Source organism: Mastomys coucha, unplaced genomic scaffold (assembly GCF_008632895.1).
Source record: "Mastomys coucha isolate ucsf_1 unplaced genomic scaffold, UCSF_Mcou_1 pScaffold22, whole genome shotgun sequence".
Classification (NCBI taxonomy): domain Eukaryota; kingdom Metazoa; phylum Chordata; class Mammalia; order Rodentia; family Muridae; genus Mastomys; species Mastomys coucha.
In genome coordinates, this window is record NW_022196905.1 from 65,540,606 (window position 1) to 65,558,590 (window position 17,985).

General features: G+C 42.0%; 1 protein-coding gene across 10 annotated transcripts in view; it reads right to left on the reverse strand.

Moving 5' to 3' along the window:
* Tec (tec protein tyrosine kinase) overlaps positions 1-17,985 on the reverse strand; it is a 115,204-nt gene that overhangs the window by 6,763 nt on the left and 90,456 nt on the right. For all 10 annotated transcript variants that reach the window (XM_031342620.1, XM_031342622.1, XM_031342616.1 and 7 more), the window contains 7 exons: positions 16,393-16,458; positions 10,966-11,020; positions 8,236-8,315; positions 5,779-5,912; positions 3,375-3,449; positions 1,983-2,154; positions 1,418-1,634 (listed from right to left, as the gene is read on the reverse strand). In XM_031342620.1, the coding sequence (XP_031198480.1) occupies positions 1,418-1,634; positions 1,983-2,154; positions 3,375-3,449; positions 5,779-5,912; positions 8,236-8,315; positions 10,966-11,020; positions 16,393-16,458 (799 nt within the window). The remainder of the gene's footprint in view (positions 1-1,417; positions 1,635-1,982; positions 2,155-3,374; positions 3,450-5,778; positions 5,913-8,235; positions 8,316-10,965; positions 11,021-16,392; positions 16,459-17,985) is intronic.

The following is a 17,985-nucleotide window of genomic DNA, read 5'->3' on the forward strand; positions in this document are numbered from 1 at the left end:
AATCACTTTCAAGAAAATAAATTCTGAATGGACAATTGCAAGAGTCATGAATTCTGAATGGACAAGTGCAAGAGTCATGAAAATATTCAGTCTGCATCTGTTCTACAAGAACAAAACTAGAATGATGCTTAATTCATGAGCTTCAACATGACAATTAGCTGTTGTCATATCGACATGTAATCATCAAAGGTAATGTTATATGTCACATCTACTTTACAAAGCCCGTTGCCTCTGTTATATGCTATAAACTTTAACATGGTGTTGTGAGCCAAATACTGAAGTGCACATTGCAAATCCAATTTTCAGAATCGATTAGGCCAGCCAACAACACACCTAGGAGATCAAGTCCCCTTGCCAACTCCTTAATTCATTACTATGCTTTAAATCTAGAGATGACATCAGAGTTACAGCACTGACTCCAAAGGTAAGCTCCGGACCCAAACTCCTTCACCATCTCCCTGGCGCCTGATGATACTTTTATCCAGTTCCATTCACTTCCTTTGCTGGTACAGTGCAGATAGGAATAACACCCACTTCCTAATCAAACGAGCTTATGGTACAAAAGTGTCAGGTGATGTTATAACAAAGCACCCTGCTGCTGCTGCTGCTGCTGCTGCTGCTCCAAGGAAACAGATCTACGCTCTTATCAAAAGGCAGCTAAAGCTAAAAGAGGGTGGACACAATGCCAATCCTGGCAGTTTGGTGGAATAATCAAGGTAGAAGGATTGTGCCGTTACTTGTTTCTTGTTACAGTTACAGTGTTGCTTGTTACATGTTACAGTTACAGTGTTACTTGTGAAGAATGGCTGGGGAGGGAAAACAGAAGGGCAAGAAGATGAGAGGGGAGAGGAGGGAACGGAGAAGCCTCCCCACCACGGCCCTTTAGAACAGGGTTGTCTTTTTTGTTGTTGTTTTTAATTCCTATTATTTTTGGAAGTACTGAAAACTCCCAGAATTCCTTCTTAGTTAAGCTCAGGATTTCTCTGGTAGTTTCTGTTTAGTGTGTAAAGCAGAAAGAGCTTGGGACTTGGTCTGAAGGTCAAAGCTAAGCCTGACTTCCTCATTTCTCACAATAGACAAGCCACTTTCATTTCCCCTGAAGTTAACATTCTTATCTATAACACAATGACATTGAATAAATCTGCTATGACTAGCTATCTCCTGGGAATCTCCCAGAGCTCAAATAATTAATTCACGGAAACTTGCTTAGAGATAATAAGTCTGTACACTATTAAATTTAATAAAGGTCCTTTCCTTTGAAATTATCAAGGGATTGAAATTTACCAAGTTTGAAAAATAATGAAATCTTGTTAAGGACAAAAACAAGGGAACTAATACAACACAGCTCACTGTGTAACCCAATGGGGACAATGGAATCCAGCCAGGGTGTAGGAAGGGCCAGGGGGACTCTGGTTACCAGGTCTCTGTGGATGAAGCTGTTTCTCTCCAGGTACTCCATCCCTTCACACACATCCTGGCACATGCTTAGCAGCACATCTCTGCTGAAATGGCCTTGTCTCTGTCGGAGGAAATTCAGAAGGCAGCCCCTTTCCATGAACTCAGTAACGATGTAGATGGGTTTCTGCTGAGTGCATACGCCATAGAGCTGTACCAGCTTGGGGTGTGTCAGCTTCCTGGGAACAATGACAGACACGCAGAGAGTTACCACAGCAAAGCAAACCAGCAGTCATATGTGCTGAGTAGGGCTAATTTTGAATACAAAAGAGGGGAGCTGGTGGAAGCTAGAAGCTTCTACATTGGGGGCTGGAGATATGACTTGGTGGATAAGAACACTGGTTGCTCTTCCAGAGGGCTTGAGTTTCATCCCTAGTGCCCACAGGATGGCTCACAACCACCTGTAACTCCAGCCCTAGGGAGATCTGATGCCCTCTTCTGGCCTCTGCAGGTACTGTATACACATGGTGCACAGACATACACCCATACACATAAAACAAAGAATAATAATAAGAATAGAAACTTACATCATGACTTTAGCTTCCTCTATGAAGTCCTCCTCACACATGGCGCCTTCCCGGATAGCTTTGATGGCTACTTTGTACTGGGCCCGCCACTTGCCCAGCCTCACCACTCCAAACAGTCCACTCCCCAACTCCCTCATAAAGGTCAGCTCTGATGGGTTAATCTCCCACTTATCTGTAAGACAGACAAGGAAAGGATGCCTTTACAAAGGAAACAGCCTAAATCCATGGTGAAGAGACCAACCCCAGAGCCCTGAATAACACAGTAATAATTACTACAAGACACAGAACAGAATTACAGCCTGTACCCAGACACCCAGACATGCAGACTGCACAGCCATTGAGAACCACCACAAGGGCAACGATTTTAGCAGTGATAGGTTTAGTTTCTACCTATGGAAAGTTTTTATAAGTAATGATGAAAACAAAAAAATCTAGTGTTACTATAAAGTATAATCATCTAAAAACCCATTCTATGAACACATTAAAAACAGTTGTTAATCTTGCACCCAGAGACTTCTTTGGCTAAAACCACTGACTCCTCTTCACTGGAGCCCACAGGGCGAGCCCAGCAGGGTGAGAGGCTGGCATCTGCCTCTGCCTGCATCTGCCTCCTTTACTTCTGCTCACATACCTGTACATGTCAGCACGTTAATCACTCAAAGAGCATCTATGTAAAACCTGCTGATAGCTAACTTACCTTCCCCCCTCATGGATGGAGGTGCTGAAAGGTAGGAGGAACTGAGGCATTTACAGGTTTACAATGCCCTACTCTAGATACTCCGAAGACACTAAATGTCTCCGATGGCTGTCTTAAACCTCTACGGTCTACCTTGGATTCTGTGAATAACTACATCTCCCTCAGACGGACAGACTACCAGGTACGTGTACAGGCAATGATTCACAATGGCAAGGCTGCATCCTGGAACAAGAGCAATCAGCTCCTTTGAGCCAGCTCATCCCCCACCCCCCCACCCCCACCCCCCCACCCCCACCCCCCGGGCAATAAAGAGTTCTTTGACCACCTTGCAGGGCTAGATCTGAGATAATTATCAATCAGGTCACACTTGGACTTCCTGTCTGCCCTGCCCTAAGGCGTTCTCTGTTGCAGCCTTTGATGTGTGTACTCAGAAGACTTTTTTTTTTCTTCAGTCCCTCTTCCTAATGCTCAGTGATTGAGTTTTCTCTCTCTGCTTCTCACCACTCTGCAGCCTTAGCTGGCACCATGAGACAGGTTGAAGAGCTGGGGCTGTCAGGGCTGCCGGGACCTAGGCTTGCACTCTAGAATTCTGCTTACTGTTCCCCTGGGTTGAATTCCACACATCTACATGTGTCTCGTAGAGCTAGATTATTTTTGAAGAAAACTCGCCAATGCAGCTACAAAGTGAGTCTTACCATAGCTGAAGCCGGCAGTAGTGGGCGCATTTTTCCCCTTTGTACTGACCGGGTACCGCAGCCTGGTGACAAGCCCTAAAAATGAAAGAAATGATTGCAGCTGGATTTTATCTTAACCCTTCTACTCAGTCAGATGCTAAACAAGAAAAGCCAAGGAAACACCACTCACTTAGTGTTGAAGCCTCCTCTTCATCTACACATGGCGCGGCATAGCAAGCATTCAACCATTCTCTACAGTTCCTTTTTAACACAGTGTTTATCCGGCACAAGGCTAGCTTCCTCACTCCTCTAATATTGTAAAGGATATTAAAAGATTTCCAGTGCTTATTATCAGTGAGTTCATAATCTTTCTAAATATGAGATCTGTACTATGAAAGAGGATTTTATTAGTCTGCTAAAAATTAAGGCAATTCACCTAATGTAACTCAGTGTTCCTGACTGTAGCATTAAAATGAGGAGCGGATTATCATCCACTGGAAATCAGTGAGGTAAGTCAAATCATTTAAGTTACTTAGAACTCCAAAGAAGAAATGGGGGCCCTCTTCCAGGAGCTCCCAGACAGGGCTGTATTCTTCTATACAGCACATTTCATACTTTACAACCATGTGTGCATCTGGATTGATCACCACTTAATGTTCACTGTAGTCCCCTCAAAGGCTTGATTTCTTATATGAAGCAGGCACTAAGTACATATCAGCTAAATAAATTAAGATAGTGGTAAAAATTTAAATATATAAGAACACAAAGAATAAGAAAAGAAATAAAATAAGAATAAGAGATTATCAGAACAGGGTTATAAAAAAGTTTTTTGAAAAACTGTTAGGAATTAATTGCTCAAGTTGTTTTTGTTTTGATTTTGTTTTTTTTGCTTTGTTTTTCTGTTTTTGTCTGTTTGTTTTATTTGTTGGTTTTTCCAGATAGGGTTCTTTGTATAGCCCTGGCTGTCTCAAATTCAGAGATTCCCCTGCCTCTATCTCCCAAGCACTGGGACTAAATTAAGTCACCATGCCTGATTTAATTGCTCAAGTATTGAACACAGAATTTCGGAAAACCTAGCAAACCCAGTCATAGATGGGTACGCTGAAGAAAGAAACCCCTATTTCCATGAAAAGACATGAATACAAGATTGTTATCTGTCAATAAAAATGAGTGGACACCTTCTCTGACTGCTAGCAGAGCTTTAAATTTTCAATTTCTTAACTGGGACAAGGCAGACTTGAGCAGAACACACAAGGCAATATCTAACAATATGCTCAGTGAGTCTACCATGGAAAACAACAACAAAGAAACCCTGAGGATTGATTTCCAGAATCCCCAGCATCCTTTCCTCTAACATCACCACATCTGGAGCTTGTACAGCCCCAGGCTGCATCCTGGTTTCCACAGACGAAGGAGAAACTTTGTCAGGGTAAATGTGTTAAGACAGCTTCCAAAACTGCAAGCCAGAGGGCCAACTGTCTATCTCACCTTTTAACACCATTACACTGACACTGGGAATAATTTAAAAATTACACACAGATTTCTAACTGGACTGGGTACCTAATACTTGTGCAAATATTATCAAGGCTTGGCATAGTAATTTATATACAATTCACATATGTCAGGCCTTGATCATTTTTATCTTTTCTGATTCTTTCAACAAGGAATATACAATACATGGACAAATGCAAAAATGTTACAATATGTCAAAACAAAAACCAAGCCAAAACAAACAAAAAAAAAAATCCAGCCACAGTGTAAGTTGATATTTCCAGGAACTGTTCAGAACAGACAACTCTACTAAGAGAGGAAGGAGGTGAGTGGTTGCCTGGGGCCAGGCTGGCGAAGACAGGGCATGGGCGACTGCTAATGGGTATGAGATCTATTTGGGGGATGATGACAGTGTTTGAAAAATTAGATTATGGTGATGTGACTGCTGGCACAATGTAAACATTCTAAGAGGCACTGGACACTATGTTTTAAATGGATTAATTTCTTGGTGCATAAATTACATTTCGATAACTCTTCCTATACTCTGTATATACAACATAATAAATGATCTCCAAGAACAGCAAACAGACACTGTAAAGAGGGCCTTTGATTAAAAACTCTTAAGTCAATTTTCCACGAATGAAATTAAGCACCTGGCTATTGGACACACTAGTTGTTTGCACCGTTAAAGTAAAAAAGGCTAGAAACTTGCTTGCAGCAGCTTTATTTTTTTTTTGCTTTTTATTTGACGTCGGGTATAACACAGATTCAGGCTGCTGACAAAAGCCCGTGGGGCATGCTGTCTGATCGTCTGTAGCCTTCAGTGGTTCACTTTTCAGCCTGTCAGCTTTAGCATGGGACCACAGTAATACGCATCATGATGTCTGAACATATGGTCACTACTATTCAAAATGGGTCTTCCTAGCTCACTCACCTGCAGCATTGTGCTTGTGGTATTCGATGATTTCAGGAATGGACCCAAACGCGTGCTTCTCGGCCAGGTAATACTTCTTTGGGGATGTTGCTGTTTCCTTTATGTGATAATGCCTGAAACCTGATGAGCCTTCTCTATAGAAAGACAAAATAAAACAATATTTTACATCCAACATAAGTGTATTTGCCCACATAGATATTAATCTCCAAAGAGGGGAAAAAGAAAGGAGAATTGATATGTGTTTTCAAGGGTACATAGATAATAAATAAATAAATCCAGCCAGGCAGTGGTGGCACACGCCTTTAATCGAAAACAAAAAAACAAAAAACAAAAACAAAAATCAGTCAGTCAATCAATCAACCAATCAATCCAGGTCTTTGATATCAATACTTTAGAGAAAAAGGTAGGGACACATAGGTTCCTTGTGAGTTTGAGGCCAACCGTATCTACAGAGCAAATCCAAGTCAGCCTAGGCTAAACAGAAAAAGCCTGTCTCAATAAATAACAATAATAATAATAATAATAGTTGTTTTTAAAAATTATTTTAGATTATCAAAATAAAGGTGCTTATAAGTTCTATCATCTAAGAGAGAGGTCAAAATAAAGAAGACCCAAGTAGAAAAGGAGCTGCTAAATTGGACTAGTCTATACTCTTAATGACTTAAAATTGCTGAACCAAAGGTATACTATGTTAGGAGAGACCCAAGCAGGAGATCTGCCTGGGGAAGATGAGATAGCCATATGTATGGCACATGAGCACAGGTATTCTGCCAGCCATGCGGCAGAATAGGTTAAAATAAATGGGTTATGCTTAATTATGATTCTAGTCAGAGAAAAACCTAGCTATATGGCCAAGGTATTTGTAAATATACTTTTGAGTCTGAGACTTATTTCTGGGAGCCGAGGGCTAACTTCAACCACCCAGGTATTACTAACAGAACTTCATTTGTAGATGCTATCTATAGGGCGATCTCTGTAGGATCTCTTTCTACGGGCTCCTTTCTAATCCTGACACAAATATTACTTTTCCTATGCCCTAAGCTTTTTGACTCACATTAATGGGTAGAAGTCTTGAAAGTGGTCACAATAATAACTTGCACGGGAATGGAAACAAGACCATGGTCCATCATGCCAGCAGCAGGGGACTTTTAATTTGCTGTTCCTTCCCATCCTGCAGAGACCTAGACCTGCAGTGCCTAGAACACTCACCCTTCTCAAAGGGACTGGATTAGACTTAAGCAGAGATAGCACCCACTGTAGGGATCTCTGGTGAATACACATCTCTAGGCACTCTGCTTTCTAATGCTTCTGAGAGGATGCATAATTGACCTTAGGGTGGAGCTTGGGGTTCCTTGGCCCAGAGGCGACCTGGAGTCAGCTTCTACACCTGTTGTCTGCCGTGGGTGCCCCTCCTCTTTTTACCCTGTCATCTCTGTCATTCCACACTCACCTTAGACATCCCATGTGCCTCTCTGACCTCACCATTTCCTCTCACTGTTGAGTCAGCATCTCTGTTTCCCTTCGACAAGGTTTTTCCAGTCTTGCTATAGAGTCTCAGCTTAGATGTAACTCAGGAATAACTGAAATGTGTCTTGGGAACTGCACCCCCCACCCCCACCCCCACACACACTTTTATACCATGGCTGCATATGGGCCTGTCTCTGGCCCTCATTAAGTTACCAGAGCCTACTCTACTCAATGTAGCATCCTTTGTGCATAGCTCAGAGCATAGTAATTATCCAACAAATATCACTAAATCTTCCATAGCTACTCTCAACATACATGTTGTATGTGTATGTTGTTTTTGTATACATATATACACATGTATGTATACACACACATACATATATATGAGAAACTATAGGGAAATTTTCTGGAGAGAAAAAAAAAGAGTATAAAATATAAGACCAGGTTTTAGAACTAAAGATGACATTGTTTTTCTAATGCTGAAAATTCCTATTTGAAAATTAGGAACACACACAAGCAACATGGGGGGGGGGAGGGAGTCCTATAAAAATACTGAATTTAAAGAAAAAATATAGCTCAGCAGATGGAATGCCTGCTATGAAAGTTTAAGGACATGAGTTCAGGTTCCCGGCACTCCTATAAAGCTTAGATGTGCTGGCATGTGGCTGGAACTTCAGTGCTCAGCAGGGTTGAAGAGTGGGGAGAGGCAGATGGATCCCAAGAGCCTACTGATCAGCTAGTCTAGCCCAATGAGGGAGCTCCAGGTTTACTGAGAAACCCTGGATGAAAAACTAAAACAAACAAACAAGATAGAGAAACCACTGAGGAAGATATTTGGAAGCTGAGCTCTCGTCCCACATGCACGCATGCTCAGGTGAACATACCTGCACACACACATTCACAACATGCACATGCCACATGCCCACGTACCCCACACATAAAAGGAATAACAAAAGCAATCACCCAAAACACCAGAGCATAAGGACTTACCCCCCAAACTTTGTGTAAAGGGAGACTGTGTACAAGCCTGGTTGACTGGAGTCTCTCACCATAAAACCACCTTCTTTATCCTAAAAACCAGATGAGGAAATTCCTTTTTAAAATTCCAGTTACTAAGGCCCTGGCAAAGATTCAAGAGTTAAACTTCATCATTTTATGATCACCCTTTATGTGGAAAACTCTGCTGTCAGCAAGAGCAACTGAATAAATAGAGTCCCTTGAGTCTTGCATACATACATGTCTTTCTGCCCAGAACTCCTGGGCTGTAAAGGACAGGAGGAGGCACATTCGCATTCCCTGATGACAACCTCTCACCCATGCTGAAGCGGCTAGTGTCTCAGGACCTCTGCAGTGCGACCTAGGTAGGTCCCATGGTGTCGTAAGTCCTGAGCTTGTGAAAGCAACCACTGAGAATCTATTTCTAGGTTTCAAGTCATGCCTTTCTCATGTTTGGTAGGAGCTTTCAATCCCTCGCAGTATCAATTCCTAGCCACATAGCCTTTATCCTGAGAATGCCTCAGTGTTCTTTATGAGAATGTGTCTCAGTATCCTTGATTTCCTGCGCTGTTCCGTGTCTAATACCATAATACAGGAGAGAGAGAATAACTCCAACAGAAACTCAAAACATGCAGACAACGCTGAGTAAGGGTTACATTCCCACCAGACCCCCAGTTGAAGGGCAGGAAATGGAAATTATATATCTCAGACACTTCTCTGTCAACGCTACCATATCCTATCTTTAATGTTCATATTACTTCAAGATGAAAAATGTGTTTCACAGTTGAAATGTAACTTTTATTCTTATTTATAAGAAAAAATGGAATTAAAAGCCCTTTAATCTATCTGATAACAATTTGAAATAATTATTATGATCATGAATTCATTGGTTAAAAATAACAATAAAATAATAATAATAATGATAATGATAATAATAATTTCTAGGATTTTGAAAACATATTATTTTAAATATGTCCTCACATGTAAATGTACTTAATACTCATTTGAGTATTTAACAGTCATTTGAGTAATACTCTTTCTTGTTTTTCTTTTTATTTCACAGGTAAGGGGAGGGGACACAAAAAAGATGAGATAAGTTTCACCTGACTAGTCAAGGAGGCAAATGAGACAAATGAGAATTTGAAGGCTAAGCTGTCAAGGTGCTAGACACCAATAGCTCTGGGTGTGTGGTCTCTGGGAAGCCTGTATGGATCCCGAGGTGGGAATGAGCCTTGTAGTATAACTTACACTCAGTGCTCAGCGAAGCCTTGGTCACATACAGAAGAGCCAACGTCTTGAACTATCACTAAGTAAAACAACTAGAAAGTAAATGTAGGGGCTGAGACCTCCACTTCTAGGCCAACCTCCGTCCCTCACAGACCTGGAGCATGAACATAGCCGTCCCCGAGTCCCCGAGTCCAGGTCCCTCTCAGCTCAGAGCGATTTCCCCTTTGAATGCTCTGTCTTTCCCTCTATTTTCACTTTAAGGTATGAGAGATTCATCATGTTTATTACCATAGGTGACTACGTGTTATTAAGTTCCCATCTACAAAATATATCAAATAATATTAAGGTGAACTATCCTAAAACAAACAAATCCAAGCAAGAAAGAAAATTCACTGAAACGCTAAAATCAAAGCAGCAAATGAACAATCAGTAGTTAAGCTGACGCTGCTCAGGGGTGGGTGGGTGCTCCTTCATGGTGCAGATTTCCGTGGGCCCATCCACAGTCTGCTGTACTCCAGAGAGCTGAGTCCTAAGCTTCAGAATATGCCTGTACTTGACATACTACAGGTTGACACAGATCAATAAGTTAAAATGAAGCCATCAAGGGAGCTCTAGTTCAGTATGACGGGTACCCTTACTAAACGAGGTGATGTCAACAGAAGCAGCAACTTGTGCATGGAGGAGAACGGAGTGAAGAAATGGGGAGGGCGGGCAGCAGTCTCCATGCCAAGGAGAGGGACTTCGGCCCTCCATCACAGGTCCCAGAAGCAATCAATCCTATTGATCATTGAAGGAGACAACCTCTGCACAGTGGGGGTTCCCTCCTGGACCCCAGATTAGGCACAAATTACACCCAAACACCTTTTTTTCACAGAGAGATCATTTATTAAGCAGGAAAGAAAAGTGAAAGTGGTTGATTTCTGACTCTAGGAGAAAGACAGCATCAAATGAAAAAAAAAAGGGAGGTCTGTCTTAGAGTGGGCTAGGACTCTGTGGTATATTTTAATTGGTCATGTTAATTTGGTGAGCCAAAGGTGGCTTTTGATTGCCAGACTTCAATACTGTGTGATAGCTGGACTTTCACAGTCAGTCTCAGGAGGAGGAAATGGCCATATAAAGGAATGGACCTTGGTGGCTAGTTTTAGGACTACAATCTAACAGTTTTTAGCCAGGCAAAAGGAAAAGGAGAGGAGAAAGGGAAGGACTGCTAGAGCCATGCCTACCATGCTCAAGCCGGACTGAGTCCCTTCAACCACATTGTCAGTGATGGACTCTAAGTGATGAAGTTCTGACGTTTGAGCCACTTGCTTTGTGGCTCTTTGTGACCGTCACCTACCACCCCCAGTACTCCCCTTTAAGTGATGTGAACAAGACAGCCTGGATTTGTATCACAGCCCCTTCAGGCCTTAGGAATAAGTATCAGCAGCCACACAGGAAGGATTCGTTACAGTTAACGTGGGCTGAAGTGCAGCTTGCAGACTGAGGACGCACACTTACTTCCGTTCTGAGGAGCTGCTCTGCCTTGCTCCTGTTGATATTTCTGCAATACCACCTGATCAGAAAGAGATGTTTGTCAGGTTCTGAAAATTACCTTTTATGCACAGTATGACTAGAATGCTAGTACAAGAAACCAATAACAAACACATCAATAAGATACATGACCATGGTAAGAACATTCACAATCTCAATAGTGATAACATATTTTCATGAATATACCGCAAGGCATTTCTTACCCGCATGTTATGCATGCCCACAATGTGTTAAATGGGATCAAAGGTTATTTGTATGTCACAACCTGAATTTGTCATATGATAGCTTCACAAATCAATATAAGTTCTATGTGTCCAGGCATGGAGGTGCCATATTTCATCAGTCCTTACCATTTAACATAAGAATCATTTCTCATGTTTTGCAGCAACATTCATAGCAAGAATGAATTTTGCTCCAGTGACTAACCCCTGCAGGAAATGTCACTTTACATTTCTGTCTTGAATTCAAACTCTATCTCATTCTGGGACCCATCTACCAGTATGGCTGGTCATCGGGTCACTGTGGTACTGGTTCTGATTTTCCTGTAGAGCTCAAGCGTCAAGAAAGAAGGAGCAACCCTGAAGGACAGACCATCCGGGTATCCCAGACTTCCCAATGTCCAGTACACCTAGACACTGTGGTTACCCTAGCTTCTACATCGATTCTGTGCCTTGACCTGAATACCTGCTCTCCTTCCCACCTGGCCCATGCCCTGAGTCACACATATCTGTCCCTTCTTGGTCTTTGAGAAGACTCTGTGAATACTGGCATCCCCTTCCTTATCCCGAGAGACAGTCTACCCTTCAACTCCCCCCAGTATCACACCTCCATGTGACTGAAGCAAATGGACATCAAAGAGTACAACTAAGATCATTTTCTCTGGCCTACAGTTTTAAGTTTGTTTTACTAGATGTTTTGAGTTGGCAATAAATCCTCCATCACTGTCAAATTCCTAAGAACCTCAAAAGTCCTAAAGTCACTGGGGCCTCTTTGGTCACCTGAATTTCCAACTATTGTCCCAGCCTAAGTCATAAAAGATCCTGTTGTGTAGCACTTTCTCTGGGATTGAAACATTCCATCCTGAAGCTCCATAACACAGAAGGCAAAGAAGTCAAAATAGTTTCAGGAAGTTCCTGAAACTGACCAGATTTGCTGATCCACTCCCTCTCTAAGAATAAACAGGCAAGATTGCCCAGAGTCACTCACAGACAAGACAAGCTTAGAGAAAGACTCTCAGATTACCAAGAAGAAGCTGAAACTAGCAAAGGTATCTGAACGAGGTTTGGATCAAAAGAGTCACTTGAGCTAACACCCATGCTGGAGTGAGCTTTAGTGATGCAGCTGTCTTTGAGTTACTTCTGCTCCTGTAAGTAACCCCTCACCCATATTCCTGTAAGTGATCCCAATAAAACCCACTGGTTCACCAAGTTGGACTTTGGTCTTTTGTGAGTTGAGTAGGGGTGGGAGTGCAAGTGTGTGTGTGTTTGTATTTATTCTCCTGTTGTCACACAACAGGCTTCTGGCCCCAAACATCCTGGACAAGAGAATTCAAAGGTTTCCCCCTGATTGAGAAAGGTAAAATCACAACAAGCAAAATACAAGACAAGAAAGATGTCTGTCTGTCACCTGAATGTTCTTAGAGAGCAACTGAATGCCAAGTAAAGTTGCAATACTCTGTAATGACTTTGGTAATAAGCCAGGGTCAGAAAGGATCAGCCTGTGTGTTCATCACACTTTATGAAATGAAACCAACAGAACTGTATTGTGGTCAGTGTAGACCATGTGACCAAGCTGTTTATGAATGCAATTGAAATATAATAAATTGGAAGAGATTCATTTAATCTCTAAATCTTTTCTTTTGGTGTAAGAAATATTTGTCAGATGCCCAAAACTGTCACACACACACACACACACACACACACACACACACACACACACACACTAAATTGCTTAAGAAGAGGTAGCTAGTTATACACTATAAACTACCAAGACATGTGAATTAGAAATTTTTTGTTTGTCAACAAAACAGAAGGTCCAGTTTTAGATCTCCATGATGAGAGCAAGCAAAAAGGGGTTCAGGTGCAGGAAACTTGGAGAGCTACACTGTGGCTTTAAGAAGACGGTAAGATACCCAGAGAAATAAGGTGATCCTCCCCTCACATTGCAAATCCCAGATCCCGGAAAGGTTAAAGGCATCAGGAGAGTGAGGAAGCTGGCACAGGAAGCAGCTCTTAGAAACCTGTTCTAGCAACTTGTTTCTACAGCATCTGCAGACAGACTCCTGAAAAAGTTCTTCCCATCCTTAAGAAAGATTGTGGTTTCTATCCACACCAAAGGGACTCTAGTCAGCATGAGAACACCAAGCATGACTCTGGAAGTCCTTCCCCTTCTCCATTCCCTCTGCCCTGCTAAAAACCGTTAGATTCCATTCCTAAAGCCAGCCACCAAAGCCTGTTCCCTTATTTGGCTACTTCCTCCTCTTGAGGCTGACTACCAAGATCCAGTGATCAGAGTATTGAAGTCCAGCAATCAAAAGCCCTCTTTGGCTCACCCTAATTGAAATTAAACTCCTCATCCAAACATGGGGTTTCCCCATTTACCTTTATAAACTGCCATTTGCCCATGGGCCACAAGTCCCTCTCTTCTATCCAGAAGTGGTCTTTGCGCCTCTCTCCCCATTCCCACGGAACAAATAGCCCTTCCCCCCTCCCTTGTTCTCTTCCCCTTCTCCCTCATCATCTATCTCCTGTCTTTGTCTCTTAGTCCCTGTGTTTTGTCCTGAGGCAAATCAATCTCCTTTGTGCTGAGAACTTGGTCTTGGGGTGACTCGTGCCAATACCCTTTACCTGTGTGCCAAAGGCCTGTGTGTTAGCAGCTTGGTGCCCAGAGTAGCACTACTGGGAGGCTGTGGAACCTCTCACTGAAACGGCCCTACAGGAAGTTCTTGTGCCATAGGGGCACATCTCTAAAGGGGACTAGAGCAACCCTGCTCCTTCCTCCCGGCTTTCCAGTTACGATGCAAACAGGTCGTTCTAGTGTATGTCCCCATCACAGTTTCTTTCTCACAACAGTGCTAAAATAATACTATCTCCTATCATAGAGCCGAAACTCCAGCAGTGCAAACCAAAATAAAATTTTTCTTTAACCAGAGATTGGTTACAGTGATGTGCAGCTGAATAATATTGATATACAAAAGCAGACACTTTGAGTAATTTACAAATAAATAGAATAGTTAACTGGTAATAACTATTCTCCTCCCTCTGTGTGTGTGTGTGTGTTTGTGTGTGTTTGTGTGTGCATGTGTGTGTGTGTGTGTGTGTGTGTATGTGTGTCTTTCTGAACCTCTGGTATCCAAACTGTTGACAGGTACACAGGTCAAACTGCATTACTGAAAGCCCTGGTAGACCTGGGTCTGGCCCAAGGATTCCTAATTGGTGCAGAAGTCTGTGATTTCTAATTGGTGCAAACAAACAGAAAAACATTTGCCTCAACCTCCATGAGGAAGATATGTCACTAGCTCAAGAAAAGTGGGCAAACCCTAACAAAACAGAACCAAGGAGGCAAAAAGCAGGGGCTCTGAGGATAGCCTTCAGCCTCGCTGCCTGGCATAATGTCAAGCTAGAATCCCACCCCTGGCAGAACGCTGAGGGATTCCCACACTGGAGTCATGGAGAGGAGAAAAATTCTTCAGTGAGATTAAATTTCCCAAACATTCATATCCAAGTTATAAACCCCAGGAATAAAATCCTGTGAGGTGTAAGGAATCCTCATAGTTACACCGGGATTCTCTGATTTCCATGAAATATACTATTAGTTAGTCCTTGGTCCTGTCATTTCAGATCAGTTAAAGTTCAAGCCTTTGGGCATATTCCCTATTCCTAAGGATTTTGTTATATTTTCCTAAGATATATTTACATATACCACCATATTTTACATAATTATCTACTAAGATGAGGAAACCCCAGAGAAATACATAGTCTGGCAACTGTCATTAAGGAAGTCCCAAAGAGTGCACTGAAAAGACCTAGCCTGTATAGCCCACTATGCCCCTGGTAACACCCTATCCCCCACCCAGACTACATGAAGTAGGCAACCGCTCTCAAATGCTATGTTACAGACCTGTGCAGTATGCCACTACACAAACTGTTGACCACTATAGCACAGGGTGAGCATTTGCACATCTACATACACAGAAAACACAAAGATATTAGGCAATAAGAATCCTTCAGCTCCATCACAATCCTATGGAAAGCTTGTCAAGCATGTAGTCAGTTTTGGTTAAACTGCACTGTATAGTACATAATTGCACACCATGTACATGTCTACTTCTAACGTCACATTAAGGGACCATGCCACTGATGCTGGGGCTGTTAGACCCTGGTGGTCATCTAGATTTTGAGATGCCCATGTCATCACGGTGAGATGGGCAGAGAACCACTTGTTGCTTTAAGGACGTGAATGTCATATTAACATCCTGCCTCAGGAGGACCACAAGAGCATTGATACCCATGGTCCATGCTTTAGAATCTTCGGCACTGCCTGTGGGCATAGAAAGTAAAGTGTTCTATAAAGGAGTTGGGCAGCATGCATCAGGAGTCTCAATAAAGGATGTCAGAGAGATGGTTTAAGACAGTAGAATAGGTTATCCCAGTTATTTTACTATAGCAAAATCACCTGAAACAACCCAATACCTCACTAATAAGAGAGCAGTTGTATTGTTATATATTCATATACTGGTTGTAGCCATTGGACCTCTCCCAACACTAGATCAATGCCAAGAACTCAACAAATATTTTATAAATTTATGACTGAGTGAGCTATAATGCAGCTATGAAAATATTTTCAAAGTCTACTTAATGGCAGGAAGGAAAATAAACTCAAAACCTGCTCATTGCTCAGTGGAAAAAGAAAAATATCATTAATGACAAAGGTCAGTGCTTATTCATAATATTTTCTTAATAATATTTTTTCCTGTTTTCAAAGTTTTAAAAAACTATTATCACACAGTGTTATTTTCATTTGAAAAAAAGAAACAATGAAACATTTCCTCTGGGAAATGTTGTTCCCTTACCTTGAATGAATGAACAATGATATTTACTTCAAACGCAGCTGAGCCGTGATTGTTCAAACCCAGTTCAACTGTGCCTGCTGAAGTAATGGTATTCACACACACACACACACACACACACACACACACACACACACACACACACACGGTATTCACGGTCTTCTGGAGGTAAGTCTCAGGTTTTCACTAGGTCAGACACCAGGAGTAAGGACCCGTGGCACCTTCTAAAGACATTACGGTGTCCCCTTCATCCTTACAATGTCTTACAGAACTAGGAAGACAGTAGTTTCTGGCTCTCCACACTTAAAAAGTTAATGATTACTTACTCATATTGATCTAAGTTGTTGGATTTCTTTCCTGTGACGTAATTACTTGGGATATATCCTTCACTCCTAGAAGTAGGATAAGCAAACAAAGAGAAGTGACTTTACTTTTTGTTTAAGGAAAGGCGACTGGCTTTCTAAAGCACATTACCTAAAGTTTATGCAAAAACCCACCCATCCCAATAATTCAATATATCCGTGCTATCTCACGCTTTACAATGCATGTCCACATCTGATCCTCACAGAGATTATGGATATACAGACATTATGATACCCAATTTCTCATGAGGAAAGGAAAAACTAGACTAAGACATTCTCTTGTGGGCTAGTGAGATGGCTCAGCAATTAAGAACACGAGCTGCTCTTCTAGAGAGTCATGAGTTCAATTCCCAGCAACCACATGGTGGCTCACAACCATCTCTAACAGGATATGATGCTCTCTTCAGGTAGGTGGATGTAGATGCAGCAGAGCACTCATACATTAAATAAATAAAGTTTAAAAAAAAAAAAAGATGTTCTCTCGTGCCTTCACCCCACTCTCCAAAGTCAGCCAGCATCAGGGTCTGAACTTGCCAATATTTCATGATGCTGGTCAAGAAATGATCATTTCTAGGATTGTCTTAAAGAAACTAGTATATCACAAAAGTATTAATGGAGTCACCGGCTGCCCTAAGACCTCAGCAAGCACTGCAGGACAGCATCCAACAGGAGGACATGCCCTCTGAATTGGCATCATGAGAAACTTGTTAAAAAGGAAAGTTACTGATAGGAATTGAGGAGGCTTGTGTGGCACAAAGGCCTTCCATTTTGCCCTCAGTGACTCCTATGTACATAGCACTGTTTAGTAGGAGCCATAATACTCAGGTATACATTTTTTAAAGGTGGAAACTTTATAATGTTTTATTTGGTATTGAGCCTTTTAGTAACAGCTCACCATACACACACATGCATGGCATGCATCACACGTGTGCACGCATTTTTTTTTCTGCACTTGACAGAAGCCTAGAAGCAATAACAGTATACCAACAAACAGAATCCCAGAATCCCAGGGTTATCTATAAAACACTGTTTCTGACGGAAAAGAGGCAGAATTTCTTTGAAATATCAAACTGCAAGTCTTGGGAGGAAAAGTACAAGGTGAACTTGAATTATTTTACTAAGCTAGAAAGGAAAGAAAAATTAATAGGGTCCTCAACTCGCACCAGCTACCACTGACCTAAGCCAGCAGAATGACGACTACTTTGGATCAAAACCTACACAAAAGAATCTACGACAGTAAGAACAACTACTGGGTACCATTGTAATCATCAGAAGAAGTCATCAACTTCTTCTGAAAAATGGTGAGAGTTAAAGCTCAGGTTTGTCTGCCCTCCCTGTGGACACTACTCCACTCATCCATGAGGCAGTTCCTTGGAGAATGAAGTACTGGTGTGCTGGCAAAGTTAGAAAAGGCACTGTTCTGCTCTCTCCACCAGCCGAGCAAGATGCCCAAAGGAAAGAAGGTGAAGGGGAAGAAGGTGGCCCCGGCCCCCGCTGTCGTCAAGAAACAGGAGGCCAAGAAAGTGGTCAATCCTTTGTTTGAGAAGAGGCCCAAGA